Raw genomic sequence first — 22605 nt, 5'->3', positions numbered from 1 at the left:
CTCCCTGGCACTCTCATCCCAACGTGTGGCGGTTCCCAATACCGTGCTCTCTGCAGTCAGTCACATGCGTACTTGCTCTGCCTGAGATGTCCTCCCTACCTCCGGCTTAGGAATCTCTTTCACCTGGCTGGCTCCTGATTCATCTTTGTACGTCTCAACTTAAATATCAATTCCTCCTGGCAGCCTTTCCTAACACCCTTTGCCCTTCTTTATTACGTGCGGCCAGTCTGGAATTCTCGTTAAGCCCGTCTCTCCCTCCAACAGGGAGCCTCGGGGAGGGAGGCCGTGTCTGCCGTGTTCACCGCTGCATCCCTGGTCCTCCTCTCCTTCCTGAACACACACGGGGCCCTTGTATATAGTATGTGATACATGCTGGAATGATTTGGCCCAAGTTACCACAATTACTAAATGAATGAAGCAGGATCTAACCCATTTTCTGATGTCAAATCCTCTATCTGTTTTGCTGTTTTGCGTCCTATCACATTTATGTATTTAAGCCATCATTTATTCTGTGAACAACAGACCCATTGCTTGATGATGGGTAATATTAAGGAGAAATAAAATAAAATAATAAGGTACAGCTGAGCTCTCTACTTGTTTACAGTCTAGAGGGGGCACTATAATAGTTTTATGTGTCAACTTAGCTAGACTATAGTACTAGTTATAGTAGTCCCCCTTTATCTTTGGTTTAGCTTCCTGTGCTTTCAGTTACCCACAGTTGACCACAGTTCAAAAATATTAAATGGAAAATTCCAGAAATGAACTATTCATAAGTTTTAAATCGCACACCTTTCTGAGTGGCGTGATGAAATCCCGTGCTCTCCCTCTCCGTCCTGCCTGGGATATGGATCATCCCTTTGTCCAGTAGAGCCACACCGTCTACACTACCCGCCTGTCAGTCACTTGGCAGCCGGTTCAGTTATCAGATCGACTGTCTCAATGTCACAGAGCATGCTTTTAAGTAACCTTCATTTTACTTAATAACGGCCCCAACGCACCAGAGTAGTGATGCTGGCAGCTCAGACATGCCAAAGACAAGCTATAAAGTGCTTCCTTTAAGTGAAAAGGAGAAAGTTCTCAACTTAAAGAAAAAATATCATATGCTGAGATTTCTAAGATCTACAGTAAGAATGAATCTTCTATCCATGAAATTGTGAAAAAAGAAATTCTTGCTAGTTTTGCTGTAGCACCTCAACCTTTGTCATAGGAAAAAAACATAGTATATATAGGGTTTGGTACTATTTGTGGTTTCAGACATCACTGGGGATCTGGGGACATATCCCCCTTGGATAAGGGGGCACTGCTGATTTAATCAAACATTTATGTATTGCTGTGAATGTATTTTGTAATTGTGGTTACCATCTATAATCAGTCGACTTTAAGTAAAGTGGCTTACCTTGGCAAGACAGGTGAGTGTCATATCATCAGTTTAAGGTTTTGGGAGCAAAATCTGAGGTTTCCTGGAGAAGAGAGAATTCTGCCTCAGGATGTAGCATTATCTTCTGCCTGGGTTTCTGGCAGGAATTTTGGATTTGGTACCTTCTATAAGCGTGTGAGACAATTTTAAAAATGCATACATACATTCGTACATACACACATCCTATTGGTTCTATTTCTCTAAAGAATCCTGACTAGCACAGTTACAGACAATCAAGAGGCATTGTCTGAGGCCACCGAGGGTAATCCTGGCCTTCATTCTTAGTACCCTGGCTCAATAAGGACAGCAATTAGTCAATAAGAATTTTCAAAATTTACCTGAAATTTGCTTGTGCCTCTTTAGGTGACAGACAACACTCTCTAGATGTTCGTTAATGATTGTGGGGTATTTCCAGGTAGATGTTTTCTCTTTCCTTTAGAAACATCTAGTTACTAAGCCCTAAAACTTAGAAATGTTGGCAGAACCCATAGATGGAGTATTTGAGGCGATAGCCCAATGGTCAGAACAAGTTATGTATTAGGATAGGCATAAGGACCAAACAGGTTAGATATCCATTGTATCATCAGATCTGATTTCCAGGTGGTGTAGGTGTATGCGTGTATATGTATCCCTTGCTTATCCCTCGGTATCCGTGGGGCATTGGTTCCAGAACACTCCGCAGACACCAATATCCACGATGTTCAAGTCCCTTATATAAAATGGTGTAGTATTTGCATATAACCTTTGCACATCTTCCCATATACTTTAAATTTTCTCTACATTACTTATAATATCTAATACTGTAATTGACCTGTAATTTACAGGTCAATGTAAATACTATGTAAATAGTTGTTATACTGCATTAGTTAGGAAATAATAACAAGAAAAAATTATATACATGTTCAGTGCAAATGCAAACATCCATTTTTTAAAAAATATTTTTGACCTGCAGTTGGTTCAATCCATGGACGTAGAACCCACAGATTAAGGAGGGCCAACAGCATATATATGTACACACACACACACACACACACACACACATGCATGCACACATGAGTATACACTTAGGGCAGAGAACATCTATACAATTTTAACAGGTATGCATGTCTTGACACGTTTTAAAATGTCTTCCATGGAACCCCTGCTCCCCAGCTTGGTTATACCTCAATTATAATAAACATGTGTAGAGCACTTTTCATATGCTGGGACCCACCTAGGTAAGTACTTTCAATAGATTTCCTTTTTTCTCCTAATGACCCAATTAGTCAGGTACTATTGTTCTCCCACTTAGCTGATGAGGACACTGAAACACCAAGAGGTCAAGTAACTTGCCCAGGGTCACCCCCATCATTAAGTAACTGGAATGGGAGCCCAAGCTGAATCTGTGTGCTCCACCACTGCACACGAGGCCCACACACACCCAAAGTCCTTCATCTTTTACATACCCCCTCATTTCTTACAAACCGTGTGTGTCAATCAGAGTCCACCCAGGAAAACAAAACCCACACCAGGTAATTTAATAGAGAAAATTTAATATGGCAAATTATTCATAAAGATGTTGGAGCTGGACAAACCACTAGAGGAGGATGAGGCAGCACTAAGATTGGTAATTGCCACTCCCGGGGCTGGAGGAACAAAGGCAGGAGGTGTTACCGTCAGGCCACCTGGTAGAATTTGGAACCACAGTGGATTTGTCTGGCGACAGCACTGAACAAACCACCTGAACTGCAGAGAGGTCAAGAAATACCCCTCTTTATTTCTTTAACCATATAGTAGGCTGAATAGTGTCTCTCAAAAAATCATGTTCACCCGAAACTTAGACAGTGGCCTTATTTGGAATTAGGATCTTTGCAGGTGTAATTAGTTAAGGATTTCAACATAAAATCATTCTGGATTTAGGGTAAACCCTAAATCCGATGACTGATATCCTTACAGGAGGAGGAGAAGACACAGGACACATAGGGGGAAAGGTCACATGAAGATGGTGGCGGGAGACTGGAGTGATGCAGCTGCAAGCCAAGGAATGCCACAGACTTCTGGAGCCCCTAGCAGCTGGGAAGAGACAAGGGGAGATTCCTCACTGGAGCGTTCAGAGGGAGTAGCGGCCTGCCCACACCTGGATTTCAGACTTGCAGCCACCAGAACCAAGAGAATACATTTCTGTTGTTTTTAAGCCACTCATCTGTGGTACTTGGGTACAGCAGGCCTAGGAAACTAATACAATCCACTTCTTACCAATCGCCCCTGGTGCCTCCAACTGGCCCAAACGTCACCTGGAGCCAGTTGGCAAAGATAGCTGGGAAATCACTTGCAGGGGTCTGTCTCCTGCCATACAGAGCTGGAAGGAGCAAATAGGCAAACGGTCAGAGCACTGTGCAAGGGGATAGTGGTGCCAAAAGATACTGCAGAGAAATTGTGGCCCTGGAATCGGAAGGAAAGAGAAGGTAGCAGAGGCATTGAATGGTCTTCGCGGGGGCCTGATGGGTGCAGCAGAAATTGGGAGCTTAGCTAGACTGATGGGCCTGCTGTAGCGCAGGTAGATAGACCTGGCATTTCTCCTCAGGTGGGTTAGCAAAGCAGTCAGTGGCCTCAGTGATCACGGATTGACACCCTTCCTGGCAGCCTCAAAAGTGAGACCAAGGAATAGATGTTGAAATGCATCCCCTGCTCACTCTGGAAGAACGAGGTCCCTGCCAGACCCAGTGGCAGCTGCTGCAAGAGGAAGTCTGTTCCACCACCCCCACCCTCCTCTCCCTGAGCACAGAGGGGACCCCAGTCCCCAGGGTTGGATGCGATAACTTTCCTGAGTGATCCATTTGCAAAACAATTGAGAAAAGGCAAAGCCTCCCCTGGTTGCATCTTCAGATAAAAAGGAGGATGTTTTGAATTTGACAACCAATCTACCTTTAATCCTATCAGGAAATAAACTCAAATCATAATCTGATGTTTTGGAATTGCATAGCTTCTAAGGGAAAGTATTTCCTTCTCTCTCTTGTTTTTCCTTTCTAAGGCAGAGTGGGTTTGGTCATGTGCACGCCTGTTACTCATTCTTATCTGCTTCTGAGTGGGGATTATTTGCTTTTTTTGCTTTGTTTTTCTTTTAGATTCCATGTATTATCTTTTCATTATGTGTTCTTAATTAGGAGAGATTCCTTCACTCGTAGATAAGAGTTTGTCTCTTAATCACCCCCTACCCTCTGATATCTTTCTAACTCAGATGTAGCCAGAGGAGTAAATTACTGGGGCAGAGGTGGGCATAAACATAACTCTGGTTTGTGGATTTCGACATTTGGTATTTATCCCTGAATCCTAAAAAGGGGTTATTATCGGAGACATTAGCCACTAAAATGCCTTGTCCAATTGACGTGATTTCCATCCCTAGGAGCATTTTGTCTACTGACCCTAAGTCTTGGGGAGACCACGTGACTTGCTTCACAAAATAGTTTACCAATCTCATCATACATCGGTCATTGACCTCCTGGCTCAGTGGGGCTGGGCATTCTTCATCATAACAGTGTCCATCTTTTGAGTGCTGATCTTGTTCCAGGCTTTTGTATGAAGGGCTTACTCAGTTTGTTTCAAACCATCAAAGATAAGTATCATTATCCCCATGTTGACAGATGAGGCAACCGAGATTCAGAGAGGCTGAAATTCTTTGCCAAGAACACGCAGCTAGTGAAGGGCAGACTTGGAGGTTTGAACCCAGATGAATCTGGTTCCAAAGCTTGCACGCCTCAAGCATCACCTGCCTCGAGCTAAGATCAATACCACATACAAAGAGCAATACCAAACACAGTGAAAGCCTTTGAACTTAGTATCTTAGAAGCCATTTAAGCCACTCATATTTAGAGAGGTAGACAACATAGCAGTTAGGAGTTAATAGGGCAAGGTTGGAGTCAGACAAACATGACTGAACTTCTTTTCTTCCCTTCAAATAGCTGTATTACCTTGGACACGTTGGAAAAATCACACTCTTTAATGTCAATTTTGGGTGACTTAATGGCTTTGGGTATGAATTTTCCCACCTGTAAAAGTAGAGGTGAGGTGGTGAGGGTTAATGACATAATATATGTAAGATGCATACTCCAGGGACAGACATAGACTAGGCACTCCATAGCTATTATTAAGTTATGACTCAACAAATATTTGAGTATACCTAATTCTGTGTTAAATAAAAAGAAAAGTAAAACACGGTTTGCCATAGATAAGAGATGAAGGAGTCCACAAGAAAGGAAAATTCCCAATGCAAATATAAACACTGGGATGTTTAAAGATCAGTGATTAGTTCAATAGAAGCAAAAGAGTCCCTTGCAGGCCAGGATGGTCAGAGACAGAAGTGAGATTTGAATTGGACCTTGGAGGACCTTAATGGTTCAGGTTGGTGTCACTCAAGTGTGGGTTGCAGTTGGAAGACTGTGAACTCATACTCGTTCATAATAAGATAAGGATCTGGAATGTGAATCAACTATGTCACAGGGCATATTGTGTAGTTCATCTCTGACTTTTTTTTTTTTAACTTTCTCAATGAAGGAGGCAGTGAATTGAATTATGCTCTGCATCAAGCCCATTATCCTGTCATGGAGGCATAACAAGTCATTTTTGGTTTTTTTTGGTTTTGAGTTTTTTTTTAATTTCAGAATATTAGGAGGTACAAATGTTTTGGTCACATAAATTGCTTTTGTACCATTTGAGTCAAAGTTATAAATGTGCCCATCACCCAGATAGTGTGCATTGTACTCATTAGGTGTGAATTTGGCCATCTCCTCCTCCCCCTTCCCACCTGCTTGATTTCCAATGAATGTTATTTCCATATGTGCACATAAGTATTGATCGATTAGTTCCAGTGTGATGGTGAGAACACGTGGTGTTTGTTTTTCCATTCTTGTGATACTTTAGCTTATTTGCAGCCCTTCCTTAGAATAGCCCTGGTTTAGATTAAGGGTCAAGAAGCTTTCTGTGAAGGGCAAGATAATAAGTATTTTGGGGTTTGTGGGCTGTATGGACGCTGTCCAACCACTCAACTTTGTCATGGGACAAAAGCAGCTATAGACAATATATCTACAGGCTTAATCCGCAGGTGGTCGTTTGCCAAGTCCTAGTTAAGATGACTGGAAAAGACGAGAGAAGGGCTTATAGACAAGAGAAACAATACGAGCAAAGGCCTGAGCAACGTGTTAATGCTAAACAGACCCATGTACAAAGAGGAGGAGTTTCAAGGTTAGAAGATGTCATTCAAGAAGGATAGAATTAAAGTGGTGATGGTAGACAGAGCCTAGATTGGGAGATAACCAAATGCTTTTTTGTAGTTCAAGGCCAACTCTGACAAGCACCGCCTGGTCCTGAGGTTCAGACAATGAGATGTACCAGAAGAATGAGTATGAGTGTGTAGCTGAAGAGAATCAAATTTCTCCAGGAGAATTGTCAGGTGAAAAGCAAACCAAAAACAAAATATTGCACTGTCTAAACTTGTTAGGCTTCTGTTACTATGAATCCTGGGACTGAGCTAAGATCTTGCTGTCTGGCCAGGACATACATGTGTAGTTGTGCAAAGCATTCCGCACAGAGGAGACAATCAGTTATTTACCAAATGAACAAATTCATCACTTCTGAGCCCACAGGACCATGCCTGATTTGTCTCCCATTAACAAATGACTCCTTGCTATAAATCTGGCCAAGCTATCTATTTTCCATCCATCCATCCACTCATTTAGCAAGTCCCTCTTATGATTACAAAATTTCATATCAAAGGGTCACTGTTGGGGCCAGAGTCCCAGAAAAGGAGGTCAGAAGCACTGGGGAGTAAGCCTAGTCTAAAACACTCACTAAATCTGCAAAAGGGTATGCTTGGAGCTTTGCCAGAATGAACAATGGCTTTCTTTGGGATTCTAACTGGACTTGGCAGGGACCACATGTTTAAGGTCTTCATTTTCAAGGAGAGATCTTGGGCCTTGCTGGTCTTTGCTCCTTCTACAGCGTCCTGGGATTCCTCATGGTATCCTTCACTCCAACATCACCACAGCAAGAGACCAAACCAAATTACAACCCTGCAGACAGAGTGCTGCAGATGTTGCAGATGTTGCAGACATGTTGGCTGTAGCCTTTGTTTTCAGGCAAAGGGACTAGTCCAGTGGGAGCTTTGTAGCAGGTTCCACTTCGCAGATAAAATTTTTCTTCAACATGAGAGGACCCTGTGTTATTGTGCTCAGTTGCATTAACGTACATTTGGGTGGTGTGTGCGTGTGTGTGTGTGTGTGTGTGTGTGTGAGTGTGCATGTGCAGGATGGGAAAAGGCATATATCTTGTAGCCTGGTTTATACTTATAATAAACAGAGGATGCTACCTGGAGTCAATGGATGGGGCTGTAGAAGATTCATCAACCGCCAGAAATTTTGTACAAAATTTGCAAGACAGGCTGCATAGCCTTCACCAGATTCTCAAGAGGGTCTGAGACCTCAGGGAGAGAAGGAATCAGGGCTCCAAAAGGATTTGGCAGCTACTGCTGGAACCCACTCCGCCAGCCTGTTTCCTGATTTCATTTCACAATGCCCCAGGCCTTTGCTGTTGCCAAGATGCGCTGGCCTGCTGCCGGGGGAACACAGGCTCTTATCTGAGTTAGTTCTGCCACCTACAGCACACAGCCCAGCAACGCCACCGCCTCCCAGCAGCAGAGAGGAAGCCTCATTTGCATACAGGAATAAGGGGTGGGCTGCCTTTCCAGCCTGGGAACTCTCCACTGGAAGAAAAATGGCTTTGGGGATTCTTATTAGCATTCAGAGATGCAAGCTCCTTTGGGGTGGGTTACAGTGATGGGAAGATATTTTTACATTAAAGGGAAAGAGATAAATTTTGAGGATTAGCACCTGAAGAAAAGTGTTGCCCACAATCCAAAGAGAGGAAAGGCATTGTGAAAAAGAAAGAGATTATGAGCTCACGGGTTCTCACAATAAATGTAACTCTCCCATTTCGTAGCATGTACAATGCCGACAGTCCTTTCCAGGTCCGAATAGGTCGTCTGTGCCACCTTGTCATGTAATGTGAAATACTTGCTTCAGAAGGATTTCCTGAGACACCAGAACTTTAAACACAGGGTAGGTTTTTTAATATGCTTAAAGCATTTGGAAGGGAGCAGAATATTCTTTCAGGGCAGAGATTGTTTTAGTCTTATTTTTGTGTCCTCAGCACCTAAGCAGAATGCCTGACACTTTGGAGGAAGCTCCGTAAGTGCTTGTTGATTTAAAGTAATAGAAATGTGGTTTGTTTTGCAATCCATTCTATGCTTGCTGATGTATAATCATGATATCTACAGATTGTTACATTCATGCCTTAGATGCATTGTCTCAAATTCTCGTAGCAACACACAAGATAGGTATTGTTTTGCAGGTAAAACTGAGACCCAGCATTATTAAGTAGCTCATCCAAGGATACACACCTGGTGACAGAATCAAAATCCTAGACATCTTAGCTTGTAGGCTCATGCTTGCTCCACTCCACCCTTGCATATTATTAATATATCCATTGTAAGTTCATTTACAATGAATGGGAAATGAACCAAATGGAAATAGTTTGAAAATGTATAGTATTTTTATTATTAAAAATTTTTCCCAATCCTTAGAATGTCTATGAAAGCTTTTCTTAATATCCTTGCTTAATAACAGATGGAAACACCTTTTTCCGATGCCGTCTGAATCTAGCAGTTGTTCTTCTTCGAGGGATAATCACTCTTAAATCTACCCGTACAGATGATTGTGAACTCTTTCACTCCATCTGGTCTTGTGAGCATCAGTGGCTTGGGGAGGTAGTGACATAGTCTGTAAGTTACACAAACTTTGATTTCCAGCAAGAAATTCTTAACAGAGGCATACACGCTTCACCATGTTGGAATATGGAGTTCCTTGTATAGTAATCTTGCCTCTTTCACAGGTTTTTTCTTATTGGCATTTTAGATTTTGAAAAGGACTCCAAGGCAAGCACGAAGGTGTAAGAAGATGCACAAGATTGAAACTCCATCATAACTAATCCAAGTCTCATTACCTTACAGTCTGATTTACTGGGGTTGATTGGCTTTTTCTCTGTGGTGCACATATTACCTGTATTGTTCAGGCTTCGAAATCTTGTTGTCTTCTAGAGAAACTTCAGAAGCAAGAAAATTACAGTTGGCCTTTAAATGGAGTTAGTGGTTTTAGCAAATTACGGTCAAGGATAGGTAAAAAGAACTGAAGAATCTTTCTAGGTGAAGGTAAATCTTGATAATCATGCTTAGAATTGAGAAGGAGGGAAGAGAGCATGAGAAAGTGGGAGGAAGTGAGAAGAGAATGGATTTAGAGCTGGAGACCACTGAGGATTTATGCATGTCTTGCTGTCTCCATTATCTATTCTAAAGCCCAGAATATGTAGGGCAGTGGACCTCAAACTCTAGTAGTGTTTATCAAAATTGCATAGCAGTATAGGGATGGAAAAGTTTGATATCTTTCCTCATCTATCATAAGGGTCACTCCTATAACAAAAGACAGGTTAACAAGAGAAAAGTATGCCATATTTATTTAATCAAAGTTTTACATAACACGAAGACTAGAACGAAAACCCAAAGATACAGGGAAAGCCACCCATTTTTATGTTTCAGTTCCATGAGGAATGGGCAGTTGTGTAAAACTTTATTGGACAAGAAGGGTAGGATCTGATGCAAACAGACTGAGTGGGGAAACCCAGCAAGGTCTATCTGTTCAGATTCTTCTTGGCCTCTCTGTGCAGCCTTCCTTCCTCCTGGGTATGGGGCAGGACCCCTTCTGGAATGAGGATCTTATGACCTACTATCAAACAAGGTAAATCAGAGAATTTCTTTATAGCCAGCTCTCATGCAGAAAGGCAGGAGAAGGTTAGAGTAATATTTTTAGGTTTTATGGCTGGCTTTGAGGGAGAAGGGTACTGGTTTCTATGACCTACCTTGGGGAAGAGAGATTCTAGTTTCTACTAATCTTGGGGGAGAATGAGGAGCAAGAGACAGAAGGGCAGGAGAAAGTCAGAGACAAACCTCTTCACTTTGGGGTATCATTTTCTGAGCCCTAACAGGGGTACAGATTTTAAAAATGCAGATTCGAGGCCCCACCTCCAGACCCAGTGAAACAGAAGGGGCAGGGCCTGGAAGTCTGCATTTTTAATAGTCAGCTCATTTGGTTCTGATGGAAGTGTTCCTTAGACCACATTTTGAGAAACAGCAGCAAAGAAAGCTCCTCTAGTTTTCTTTGCATTTGAGCCAAACCTGGGAACACAGAGATAAAAGGCATAGTCTCGGCATCAGAAGAGTCATGGCCTGGTGGCAAAGGCAGACTTGGAAGCACACAAAGCATGAATGGGTAGAAAGGGGTGAGTTCTCTGGAGAACTGAAGAGAGGCACCCACTCAGCCTGCACATCTGGGAAGAAGGCTTAGTTGAAGACTTAACTATGTCTTCGAGGATGAGTGGGCATTTACCAGGAAGAGGGGAGGGAGAATTCCAGGGACAGGGAGCTCAGTGATCAAAAAGCAGTGTGGCCTCTAGGGACGTGCTCGAGGTGAGGGACAGCATAAGGGAAGAGAGTCATCAGGAATGTCAGCCGGGGAAGCTGAAGACTGCACATCTGTCTTTCATAACAAAGTGATGCTTTGTCCCATGGGAAGGTGAATTGCCAATGTTTGTACCACTGTAATTTCAACAGCGATTAATGTGTCATTCCAAATTGTTGTCTCTGTCCTCTTAGATACAGCACTCTCAATGCAGTGGTATTCTGATGAGCTTCCAACTGAGAAGGAATTCAGAAAAATCCAAGGCAATCCTAAATGGTTCTACCTTCTTGCTTCAGTCATTTAATCTTTGTCATCAGGTGTCTTAGACCAAAGCAAGGCTGAAAAAGCTAATGAACGAGGGAACAAGGTGACTGTGTTCAGAAACACAGCAAAGCCTGCTACACTGAGTGAATGTTAACACGTTATTTACAGTGTCATCATGTGTAGAATACAAATGAGTGTAAAAATAAATATAAAATAGCCTTCATCATCTGCCTTTCTAAGAATTAGGATCAAAAGTATCTGTAGTTACCACTCTGTTATCCAAAGTTTAAAATATGGGTCTCACTGCCAGGTAATCTGCATAAACTAGCATTATAACTGACAGTGTATTACACAAGCAAGAATAACAGCCAGAAACCAGATAGAAATTAGGGCATGCCGAAGGAACAGAGCTTTTTTCTTTAACCAGAGAGAGTCATTCGAATTCAGTAGAGAGCTACATGTATCGACCCCATCGTCGGTATAGAAAGTGTGTGTGTTTGTGTGTGAGTGTGTGTAAGAATCACATTGAGCTGTAATATCACATTATAAATGATACTAAATTGAGTATAATCATTGGTTGGTGATGTGAAGTTGGTAATACTTCTTTCCCTCACACTTCTACAAGGAAAATCAAAAGGAGGGAAAAAAAAGAAAAATATCCTTAAGCTATCTAATTGATTCCAGCTGTTAACATTATTTATTGTAATTGATATTACCAAGTAGCAAAACACCAATGCCTTTGAACTCCTTGCAGTTGTGTGTAATACTGGAGCCAATGCAGGAACTGATGTCGAGACACAAAACTTACAACCTCAGTCCCCGAGACTGCCTGAAAACCTGCTTGTTTCAGAAGTGGCAGAGGATGGTGGCGCCGCCAGGTACACTCTCGTTCTTCACTCTCTTTCTAAATGCATTTTCAGAGGCTTGTTCTGGGGTTGAAGTGATGTGAAAAGCAAGGAGGTGATCATAAATTTACCAGAAAAAGTACTTTATTAGAGATATTCCAATCCTTGATTTTAGACCTAAAGACATAGAAATCATGATGGGCAAACATCTTTAAGAATTATCTATAGTCCCTTCACTTGCCTGAAACCCAGAGAAGTAAAATGATTTGTTCAAGGTCATCAAGAAGGTCATTATAAAGTCAAGATTAGAGCCAGGGTTTCTCATCTCCCAATCCAGTGGTTCTTCCATTGAACCAGACTGCTGGCTTCTCATGGCCTAATGTTTTTGGATTTTAAGAATAATAGAAATTATGGAAAGGAATGAAGAAAGGAGGGGGAGGAAGAAAAGAGGGGTGAAGAAAGAAAAAATGGAAGGAAAAAAGGAAGGAAGAAAGGATACAGAGTGCTCTATCTTTTAAGATACATTATATCAAAAGGTACTCTGATCATGAGCAGAATACATAAAAGATTCCATTTCCGTCACTTCCCTAGAATGCAGTTTGGATACTGTAGTCTCCTGCTGGGGTTCTGAAATTACTGCTTCAAGTCATCATTAATTGTCTTTCTATCTAATACATTTTAGCTCCAAGGCGTGTATCGAGGCTCATTGATCATAAAAGCAAAATGTATCCATTTGCTAAAGATTATTTTTATAAAGAGTAATTATTAACATGAGGCACATAGCTTTCTGAATCACAAAATATAATGGTCACCTTCATCTGGTAATTGACCAGGGGTTTTATATAAAATGAATGTAGCAGATTTAACAAAGGACATAGAGTAAGCTGAGAAAATAAATGTTATTTTATATAGAATAGTTGCATCCCCATCTTAAGGGAATTTTAGACTTTCAGAATATGATTTTTCAAATGTATTAAATGTGCTTAAATTGGCTTTATTTTCTCTTTCAGTAGTAATAAGACTATGGAAAAAAACACTGCATTCACTTACAAATGCTTTGATCACCTATATTTTCCAATATATACTATAATTCATATATTATTCATTCATTCCTTTGACAATTATTTATTGAGATTTTGCTAGGTGCCAAGCACGGCTCAAGCCACTGGGGGTATAACACTGAATGAAACTGTCAAAAATATTGAATCTGCACAAGAACTTTGTGAGATATTTATTGTTATCCCCATTTTATATACTGAGGCCTGATACTTAAAGTAGTAACTTGCCACAGTCCCTCCCATAGCTAACAAATGAAGGAGGACCATGTCAGGAAATTTTTTTTATGCTTCCAAAGTCCATGATTTTACTACCACAACCATATGGCGCCAATGGGAGTAATCCAGAGTATGCATTTTAGGTACATTTACCCCAAATTTTATGAACAAAGCACAGGTACAAAAAAAAAAAGATAGCAGATTTACATTCTTAAGGTCAAAGGAAGAAGATGCTTGTCCGTAGTAGATCTGGGTATCTGCTTGACTTTAGAAGGTCCTGCTTAAGTTTTCTTCCAACTCCATGAACTAGAACAATTCTATTTCCTGCTTCTGTCATCCTCAGAATAAGCACTCATAATTCTATGGAAGGAGATGATAGATTCTTTGATGAAAATCTTTGAGCATAAGTGACAAAATATTTATTAAAGAAAAAAATGGTAGATAAATAGGAACACAATTCCCATCTTCCTCATCCAAAGTCAGGGATAACATAGTGGACTAAGTGGTCTTTGAAATGAGCCTTGAAGGAGGATCCCCCCCCTTGTCCATCAGAAGCAGCACAGGTATTTTAAGAAAATGGTACAAGGCCCTCTTACTTAGTACCAGTATAGCCCTGCCTAGCTTACCTGCTTTCCATCAGAGTTGGGTCTAAAATAGGGTTAACAGAAAAGATTCTCCTACTCACCATTTCCAAATTATTCAGTAACTTCTGGGAGAAGGCTTCTGAAGCTTTCTTATTTACAAAACAAAGATTATAATAATGATACCTAAATAATAGGATTGTTATGAATATAAAAGAGTTAATACATAGGAAACATTAAGAATAGTGCCTCCATGACATAGTGCTCTATACATAATACATAAAAAAACAGAGACAGAAAGTATATTCCTCTTACCACACATGGGCCCCTGTATTTCCATTAATATATTGCTCCATCTTCCAGGTCCAAAATATTTTTCTCTGTTTCTGAATAGACCTTTCTTAAAGAGGTCTATCTTCCCTTCAGTAATATGCTGGCTATACCATACTAAGACATTTTTTTCCAGCAATTTTGACATTATTAGCATTCATTAAACACCAGTGTCCAAACCGTGGGTGTTGCTGCTGAACCTGAAAATCCCTAAGCTCCACATCCACGGCTGATAGAACTGACATTTTACTTGACAATACTATGAAGGTCTAATAGAGGTAGGCTGCAATATGACATTTAGCCAGTAGGTGCTGCTGTTGCACACTGGTTCACTAATTCAGCTGTCTACACTTGTCTCATACCTTGGAGGTACCCTAGGGATCCCAGAAGTTCCCCCTTTGTTACAAAGAGAAGGTAGTTCAGGGGGAAAAAAAAATCATCCCAAATTTTCTAATGGTAATAATATTTTAAATTCAATTATGAAAATGGTACTTGTAGTTCACCTCTAAAATATATTTTAAAAATTAAACACATAATTAGAAAAAACAATTAAATAAAAATTATTTTATCTACAAAGAAACGAGTTTCACACATTTTGTGCCAAAAATAAATCAATAACTTTCTCTTTTTATTTTTTGTAAAGTTATAAGAAATGGAAAAATTTTAAATAGTCTCCTCTTCAATTTACAAAACTCGGTTCCATTGGAGGGACAGTATTCTGATGATCGCCCTGATGCTCTTGCCCTGATGCTCTTGATCCCTCTCACGACACATTACCAGGGGTCCCTATATTTCCATTAAGGTGTTTCCCCGTCCTTCCCTGTTCTGTATTGCAGCAGAACCCACAAGGCAACCGACAACCAAACGGAGAAAAAGAAAAAATTCCACCAGCAGCACATCCAACAGCAGCGCTGGCAACAACGCAAACAGTACCGGCAGCAAGAAGAAGACCACAGCTGCAAACCTGAGTCTGTCCAGTCAGGTACCTGTAAGTCTCGCTTTCCTTTTAGGCCTGAAACCCTGCCTTTTGCCTGCTTCCTACTCAGGGGACCCAAATTAAACTCTCTTTTGGCTGCAAAAAAAAAAAAAAAAAAATTGGGGCAGGTTGGAGATGGGGGAGGGATGAAAGGCAGGAACAAAGGTTGGGATGGGAGGGAAATCTCTGCCTTGGAAATCCTCCCCTGCAAACTGGGAATTAGAAGGGAATATTAAGAGTTGTGCTGCAATGGGACCTGAATTAAAAAGCCGTCAGAGTCACAGACAGGAGATATGTCACTTAAGGTTTAATTAAAATATCACTTAGCAGTGTGCCTGGTGGCCCTCTCGGCACCATCATCGGAGACCCTGTGCTCCCCTGGAAACTAGCTCCTGGCTCTCAGTCTCCATATTGTAATTTGACTGGGTCTTCCCACCATGGGCATCCCCTCTTATTTTAAAACTCAGGTAATTAACTTGTAGCCACTAAAAACACAGCTCCATGGAGCTCTTGCTTTACCCATCTCATTAGCTCAGGGGAGGAGCAGCCCCTGATTTGATCTCAGCTCTTTTGATCCATTAACCCTTTTCTTTCATTTCTGAGTCTTGACAAAGGCCTCTTGCAAGAGGCCTGTTTGTATTCCACGGTTGACAGCTGAGGGTAGTCCCCAAATAGTGAAAACCCTGCGGGAACCTTCTTCATTTCCTATTAATTCTTCTCCAAGTCTGCCCCTTCTGCTGAACCCCTTCCTGTCCCCTTGACTCCCTGGCACCATGTTTGACTATCACCTTTAAATTCCCATGTTCCTTTAAACCTCCGCTGTTCCTTCTCTGCTGTCCTTGTCACCTCACCTTGTCACCAGGTGTTTGACTGTCATTTGAATCCTAACATTTCCTTGGCACTTCATGGACACCCTCTAGATACTGTATTTCCAGAAGTTTCCCTATTTCTCATTACATCCCTCAACCAGTACAATTTTACATTTTTGGTCTTTCTCACTTTTTTCCCCTCTTGGTCTGTCATCCTCACCCTTCTTGTTCTGGTCCTGTTCTATCGCTTCCAGGTAGGAGTTGATCTATACACAGCAATTCCCACTTACTTCCAAATGTGCCTTTCCAATCTGCCCTCACTCACTTGTATCCACTTTCCATGGGTCAGACCTTTTGGGCCCAAACCAGCCCCATCAGTACCCTGAGAATTCCCTGGGCCATTGGGATTCCCGTCTCCCATTCCCATAGGCAGGGACATTTCCATTCCATTGCATTGGAAAAAAGGGGTCGTGGAGAGACTGGCCAGCCTGCTGTGGAAGTTGTCATTTTAACCTTAAGGCCATTAGGTATTGTGGTCCTCAAATAACGAAAATAGTCCCTAGATAGTCTTCTATTTTCTGAACTAGGCTTTATACCTGTCACCCCTAAAGGTGAAGGGGTAAAATTAAAGAAGAAAAACTGAGTCTCTTTATTAAGGTACCAAGTTATGCCCATTCCTGGTGAAACTGGAAAATGCATAGAGAAAATGTCCTGATGTAAATAAACCAACTTAAAAGGTGTACACAAGTCGCCCATTTATCCATCCAATTCTGGAGTTCAAGACACTAAAATTTGTTAGTTTCCTCTAACAAACGAGGAAAGTGCGTTTCAAAGAATTCTGGAATTGTGACATAGCTATGTAAAGGCACAGTAGCTGCAAGAATACAGACAAGTTCAACAAATATTTTCTGAGCTCCTAATATGTGCCCTACACTATAGTAGGTACTAGAAGTATCAAGATTAAAAAAAAAAAAAAAGACCTGGGCCATGTCATTAAAGAGCTCACTGTCTAATCTAGGGATGGCAAAGTGTTTTGCTCTCTCCTGCCAGCTCACAGAGCACGGTATCAAGGAGGATTCTAGGGCATAGATTGGGTTTGATGGGCCATCCATTAGTGATGTCTGCCACAGGTGTAGAAGTTGAGAGTAATAGCCTGTATGTTGTTTATTTTGACACACCTGGTCTGGTCAGAATCATTTCAGTTTTAAAGAGCACATAGTTTTTTCCTACTCCATTATGCTCCTGTCCTCCAAACCAGCAACTGCTTTTTAGTAGAGGATACCTGTGTCCAGAGAGTTTTTAATGAGATGAGACCCTTTGGACTTTGCATAAGCAAGGCACCCTTAGAAAGGGAAAATTGAGTTTCAGCATTATCTCCACTCTATGTAGTTAAAGATGTTTTAATTCAGCAAACCTTTCAGATGGCCAAGAGAGGTAGGGACGACAACCAGGTTAGGACAATATACAAATTCCTATGTGTCCTCGAGTTGAATGGATGTAAAATTATAAGCCTTGGATGCTTGTGGGGACCACATCTTTTAACCCTGTCTACTGAATTATCAACAGTATCCTATGGCTAAATAGAAATACTGTCTGCAGGCATCCCCCCTGCCTGGTCCAAAGGCATGTGCCAATGCAACCACATCCGTGGTCTATGTAGCTGCTGTGGCAGAGATGTGTGTGTCTGGCGAGGACTAGGGTTTAATCCTTGGATTCTGCTTCTCACTCCATGAGCAGGGGCTAGGAGCGATCCCGAACTGCAGCCTCAACCCTGGGAGGGATGGAGACCTGTGTCATTCAACAGCAGTGACCCCTTCTGGCCAATTTAAGGAGAAGCATTGAGGGGCCCTGAAAGGAGTCACTTCCAGTCCTCCTCAGAGGTTGGTGGTCCTTGCACGGGGGATTAGTGAGAAGATGTGAAATGGGCAAGAGCTGGTGGCACCTCCAGGCTTCCAGCCAAGGAGCAGAAGTTGGCCTTGTGGGGAGACGAGGGCACATGGGTCACCCTTGGGTGGATCACTGTTGCCTCCCATGGGACACACAGGATAGAGATGGGAAGGAAACGCACTCTCACTGACAATGTTGGGGGGATTTTTAAAGATGTGGGGGTGGGGGAAATGCTGCTAACACCCCCTACTTAGAGGCATCCCAGAATGTGCATTGTGTCTCCATTTATTTTGTGTGACAATAACCAATCAAGACAGCCAGAGAATCACTATCCTAGCCTAGAGGTTTAGAAGAACCAAGAGAAATGTGTGCATAATTTTGTAAGTGGCCTCAAGTGTCTATGTGCATATGAAGCCCTTAGCTTGCCATCTATCAATCACACCCACAAGTGCACACACACACACACACACACACATAAAATTATATATTGGCTAAGGATATTTTTATAATCAGTAAAGCAAATGTGGCATCCCTCTGAAATTTAGGCTGCTTAAAGACACCTATGCCTATGCTTGGGCATCCTTTCCAGCTGTTCCTAGAACAAAGATTCCCCAAACATATTAGCTACATTTGAAGTGATGCAAACCACTGTTTTCATGGTACTTTTTCTAATACAATGAATGCATCTGGAGTGTTGGGAACTTTCTTTCTAATATCATGCTTAAGTTGGCTGCTTCTTATTTTTCTCCTCCTCATACTGTCCCATCCTCTGTCAATGACCTTGGCGTCACAAGACTAACGCAGACCCACGTGGTTGGTCCTAGCATCTTTCTCCTGCCCCGTGACACCTTACGCATGTGTTTTCCAAGCCCTTCAAAGTGTGCTGTACACACATCATGAAATGAGATTAACCCTCATGTCATGCTCTGGCCAATCTTGCCCTATTCTTTCCACCTACCTTTGTTCCTAATCATAAGTGCAGTCTCCTAATTGCCTGTAGCTAAGTGGCCTTTTTTTTCATCCTGAACACCCGCAATGGGTCATATGGCAGCTGCCTGGCTAACGGAATAACATTCGTGTCTCTGCAGTGGCCACATTCCATCTAAAACCCTGTCGTCGTTCTTGCCTGTCAGAAGGACTGTGTCTATTTTGCATCTCACCTTAGAAGTCCTCATGAGTCTCCTTCCATGTCACTGTCATTTCTGGTTCTTCTTTGCATAATAAATACACTCTTGGAAGCGCACATCTGAATATCCGCCAGCACCTCTATTGCTGGGTTTACCAAGTTCACATTTTAGGCATTTACTCCATCTGGGACATTTCTCTTTAAAATCATTTTTATCCATTCACATGAGTGATTAGTCAGAAAACATAGCTTGGAAAACTATTGACTGTCTCCCCTAACTCAAAGGGGTGGGGGGAGGGCATAAATAAATAAATAAACAAAGCAAGGTTTTCCATTCCAAAATACACCAGGCAGTAATTAAGGGATTTGTTTAATGGGCACCTTTGAAATTCTGGAAGGGATTTGTACACCCCACTGGCCCGTCTCCTGACCATAGGCAGTGTTCTATTAAGCTGCCCCAGGAAAGCCTCCTCTGGGCAAAGCCTCAGTGGAAAGAATTTTTGTCCAGTTGTCAAAGTGTTTGATTAGATTAGCCTCCCTCCCAGGAGCCAAACCCCATCCTCTCCTCTCCCAAAGCATCAGGCCAGCCCTGCCTTCTCTGGCTTCAGCGGGGGCTGATAGCAGTTGGTCGATTTCCTGACGTTACTGCACTTTTAAGTAGAGTACCGCTCAGAGCCTGCCCAAAAAGATCCATCTGACAGGTGTCCTGTCCCATGTTGAGGTCACCCCTCAACCTGCCATGGTCCCCTCTGAACAGAGAGCCTGGAGCTGTGCCCTGTGCCCGCATCTTTCTCCCCGTGCCTTTGCCTGTCCAGCTGTGTCCTCCCTGGTGTCCCAAGGTATAGTAGGTGGCTTACTCGTTTGCATGGAAGGACAATTTGTACTTAAAGGAGTGATTAGATGGATTCTTCTCACACACTCCCATCTCTGGTGACTACCAGCTTCATCAATGTAATTATAATTAGTGCTCTTCATCTTCCTTTTATGGCACCAGCTGGACAGACTGGTTCTCTTTACTGCCCAGATGGGTGGCAGGGTTGCCAGTGTGGGGATAGGTGACAGGCACCATGAAATAACAGATGGTAAATTCAGGGCTTGTTGGCAATCAGCAGGTTTTTGCTAATGACTTAATTAGCTATGCAAATTGTCAAATCAGTGTGAACATTGTTTTTATCGGAAAACTTTACCTAAATTAATTACCATAATTAAGTAGCAGAATGTCAAGGATATTGGCTGCATAAAAGGGCCTGGCTGAGTAGAGAAAGAGAGATTCTGTCTTCAATTAGAATGTAGACCATCCTTGGGACAGAGAAAATACCATTTGGAATGAGTCTTGCGAATATTGCAGAATCGCACCTTACTGTGTCTCTGGTCGCTGCTAGTGTCCAAAGCCACTCACAGGCCCTAAATAAAAGTGGTGGATTTTTGGAGGTATTGAAAAGCACACAGCTGAAGGTTCCACTGCCCTCTCAAAAGTCCCCAATGTTGGCAAGTTGAAAGCGTGGATTTTTTTAATTTTGAAAAATCCATTTTTTTATTTCTGCAGATTGCTAGCATTGCTCGTTCTCCGGTGTCAGGCTGCGCACTAAGGACATAAACTCGCGTGGTTGTTACACGTCAGGAGGCGATGTTTATTTCCTGTAGAAATCAAATATGCATCTCGGCCCCCGACATTGAGACTTGACCCCGTTGTACAGTACACGCGTGTGTCTGTCCTAGGTTCCCCAGCTCCTCCCACTGTTGTTTTAAGCTGAGCTTCTCTCTCCCAAGGTTTCCCTGTAATAATGTCAGCTGCTGTTCACAGGATGTGATGGTGGTAGGAGAGCCAACTCTGATGGGAGGTGAGTTTGGGGACGAGGACGAAAGGCTAATCACTAGATTAGAAAACACGCAATATGATGCGGCCAACGGCATGGACGACGAGGAGGACTTCAACAATTCACCCGCCCTGGGGAACAACAGCCCGTGGAACAGTAAACCTCCCGCCACTCAAGAGACCAAATCAGAAAACCTCCCACCCCAGACTTCCCAATAAGACCACCCGCACCTGATCAGTAGGGGGTCACCATTACAATTGCAGATCTTTACTTACAGGAGAGAAAAAGAGGAGAAATAAAAACTTTTCCATGAAAATATCTATTTCTAAACCACAATGATCTGATTTTCTTTCTTTTTTTCTTTTTTTTCTAATTGAGAGGATTATTCCAAATAAGCTTCCATGACCCTTCTGTGGAAGCCTCCACAGGTTGTACAGATACTGGCACTGATCGTAATTAAAACGAGAGAAAACGCTAGAGCATCTCCTGACACAGTCTTAACAACGTGTTTGTGTTGAATTTCCTTTTTATGCATCAAACAAAGGCCATATTGTCCGTAAATACTCAGTGCTCAGGATCTCATTAATATGCCGAACCTAGCTACGAATGACTTTTTAATATTGTAAAATATTTTCTGCTTTTTGACTTGCATCTGAGAGTTTCTTGTTTCAGTAAAAAAAGAAAAGGAAAAAAATCAGCTTTGGAAAGTAATTTAAATGTACCTTTATTTTTTTTCTTCACGTTATTTCTTTCATTGGGCAACAGCTGAGGGGACCCAGCAAGGTAATTTGTGGTGGAGCTGTTGGCAATTGGCTTGCGTATGAGTTGGCTCAATTTAGCCCTCGTACTGAAACAAGAAACGTCTTTTCATCATCAAAGACGCCAGGGCAGATGTGTATGTAAAGAAAGACAGTTGGACTCTTGAGAATTTATGCATTTGTAAAGTTGCTGTTGATCCAAATATTTTCAAGCCATGTAATCCATTAATTTTGTGGGCAGTTGAATAAATCTGAAACTTTTTTGTGTTTTTAATTGTATCTGAGTTGGCCATCCTTTCTTTTCATAGTATATTTCTTGTACGATATTTTGTAAAGCCCTCACCTGGTTCTCTTAGGGGGACTTTTCTTTTTTGGGCAACTCCAGTGTATTTCTGTGAAACTTTATAAGAGAACTAATTTTTCCATCTGCATATTAATATGTTCCTCCACACATGTAAAGACACAGTGGCTCCGTGTGTTAAAAACAGCTGTATTTTATGTATGCTTTACTGATTAAGTGTGCCAATAATAAATTGTGTTAATGACCAAAGCAAGTGAATCTGGCTTATTTGTTGGAGTACGTGTATAGCAGGCTGCCCACAATCATGAGAAGTATTGAGCTTAGATTTACGGTCCAGACTCCAGATGGGGTAGAATCATAAAACCTGTGTGAAGCAGGTTCACTGTGCACTGGTTACCAACCTGTCTGAGTCTGGTGAGACAGAGCATATTCCCATGCATGAGTTACATTAAGTGGGTTTATTACTTATTACAGATAAGCAGCAAGGGAAAACAGAAGCCTGGGCAGCTCATTTCCTGAAGTCACTGGGTGTACCCTACTTGCACTGCAGCTAAGGGACCCTGGGAAGCAGCCTGCCCTGGGTTTTAATCCCTGGAGTCATGTGACACGCTGGGCTAAAGCAGTGAAGGGCATCCTGTTTCTGGGGGTGGGGGTGGGGACACAGCTCAGGCTGTATCAGCC

General features: G+C 42.0%; 1 protein-coding gene across 2 annotated transcripts in view; it reads left to right on the top strand.

Moving 5' to 3' along the window:
* Positions 1 to 22173, top strand: part of LDB2 (LIM domain binding 2) — an 87156-nt gene extending 64983 nt beyond the window's left edge. The window contains exons 1-4 of one of the 2 annotated variants that reach the window (XM_012638487.1): positions 6796 to 6842; positions 11975 to 12098; positions 15087 to 15238; positions 20853 to 22173. In XM_012638487.1, coding sequence (XP_012493941.1) covers positions 11996 to 12098; positions 15087 to 15238; positions 20853 to 21083 — 486 coding nt within the window. In that variant the 5' untranslated portion in view covers positions 6796 to 6842; positions 11975 to 11995 and the 3' untranslated portion in view covers positions 21084 to 22173. Of the gene's footprint in view, positions 1 to 6795; positions 6843 to 11974; positions 12099 to 15086; positions 15239 to 20594 lie in introns of those variants that run through there. The other variant, XM_012638486.1, reaches the window with a different exon arrangement.
* Positions 22174 to 22605: the final 432 nt, after the last annotated feature.

This window comes from Propithecus coquereli, unplaced genomic scaffold (assembly GCF_000956105.1).
Source record: "Propithecus coquereli isolate 6110/MARCELLA unplaced genomic scaffold, Pcoq_1.0 Scaffold13, whole genome shotgun sequence".
Classification (NCBI taxonomy): domain Eukaryota; kingdom Metazoa; phylum Chordata; class Mammalia; order Primates; family Indriidae; genus Propithecus; species Propithecus coquereli.
This window is presented reverse-complemented; position numbering and strand designations above follow the sequence as displayed.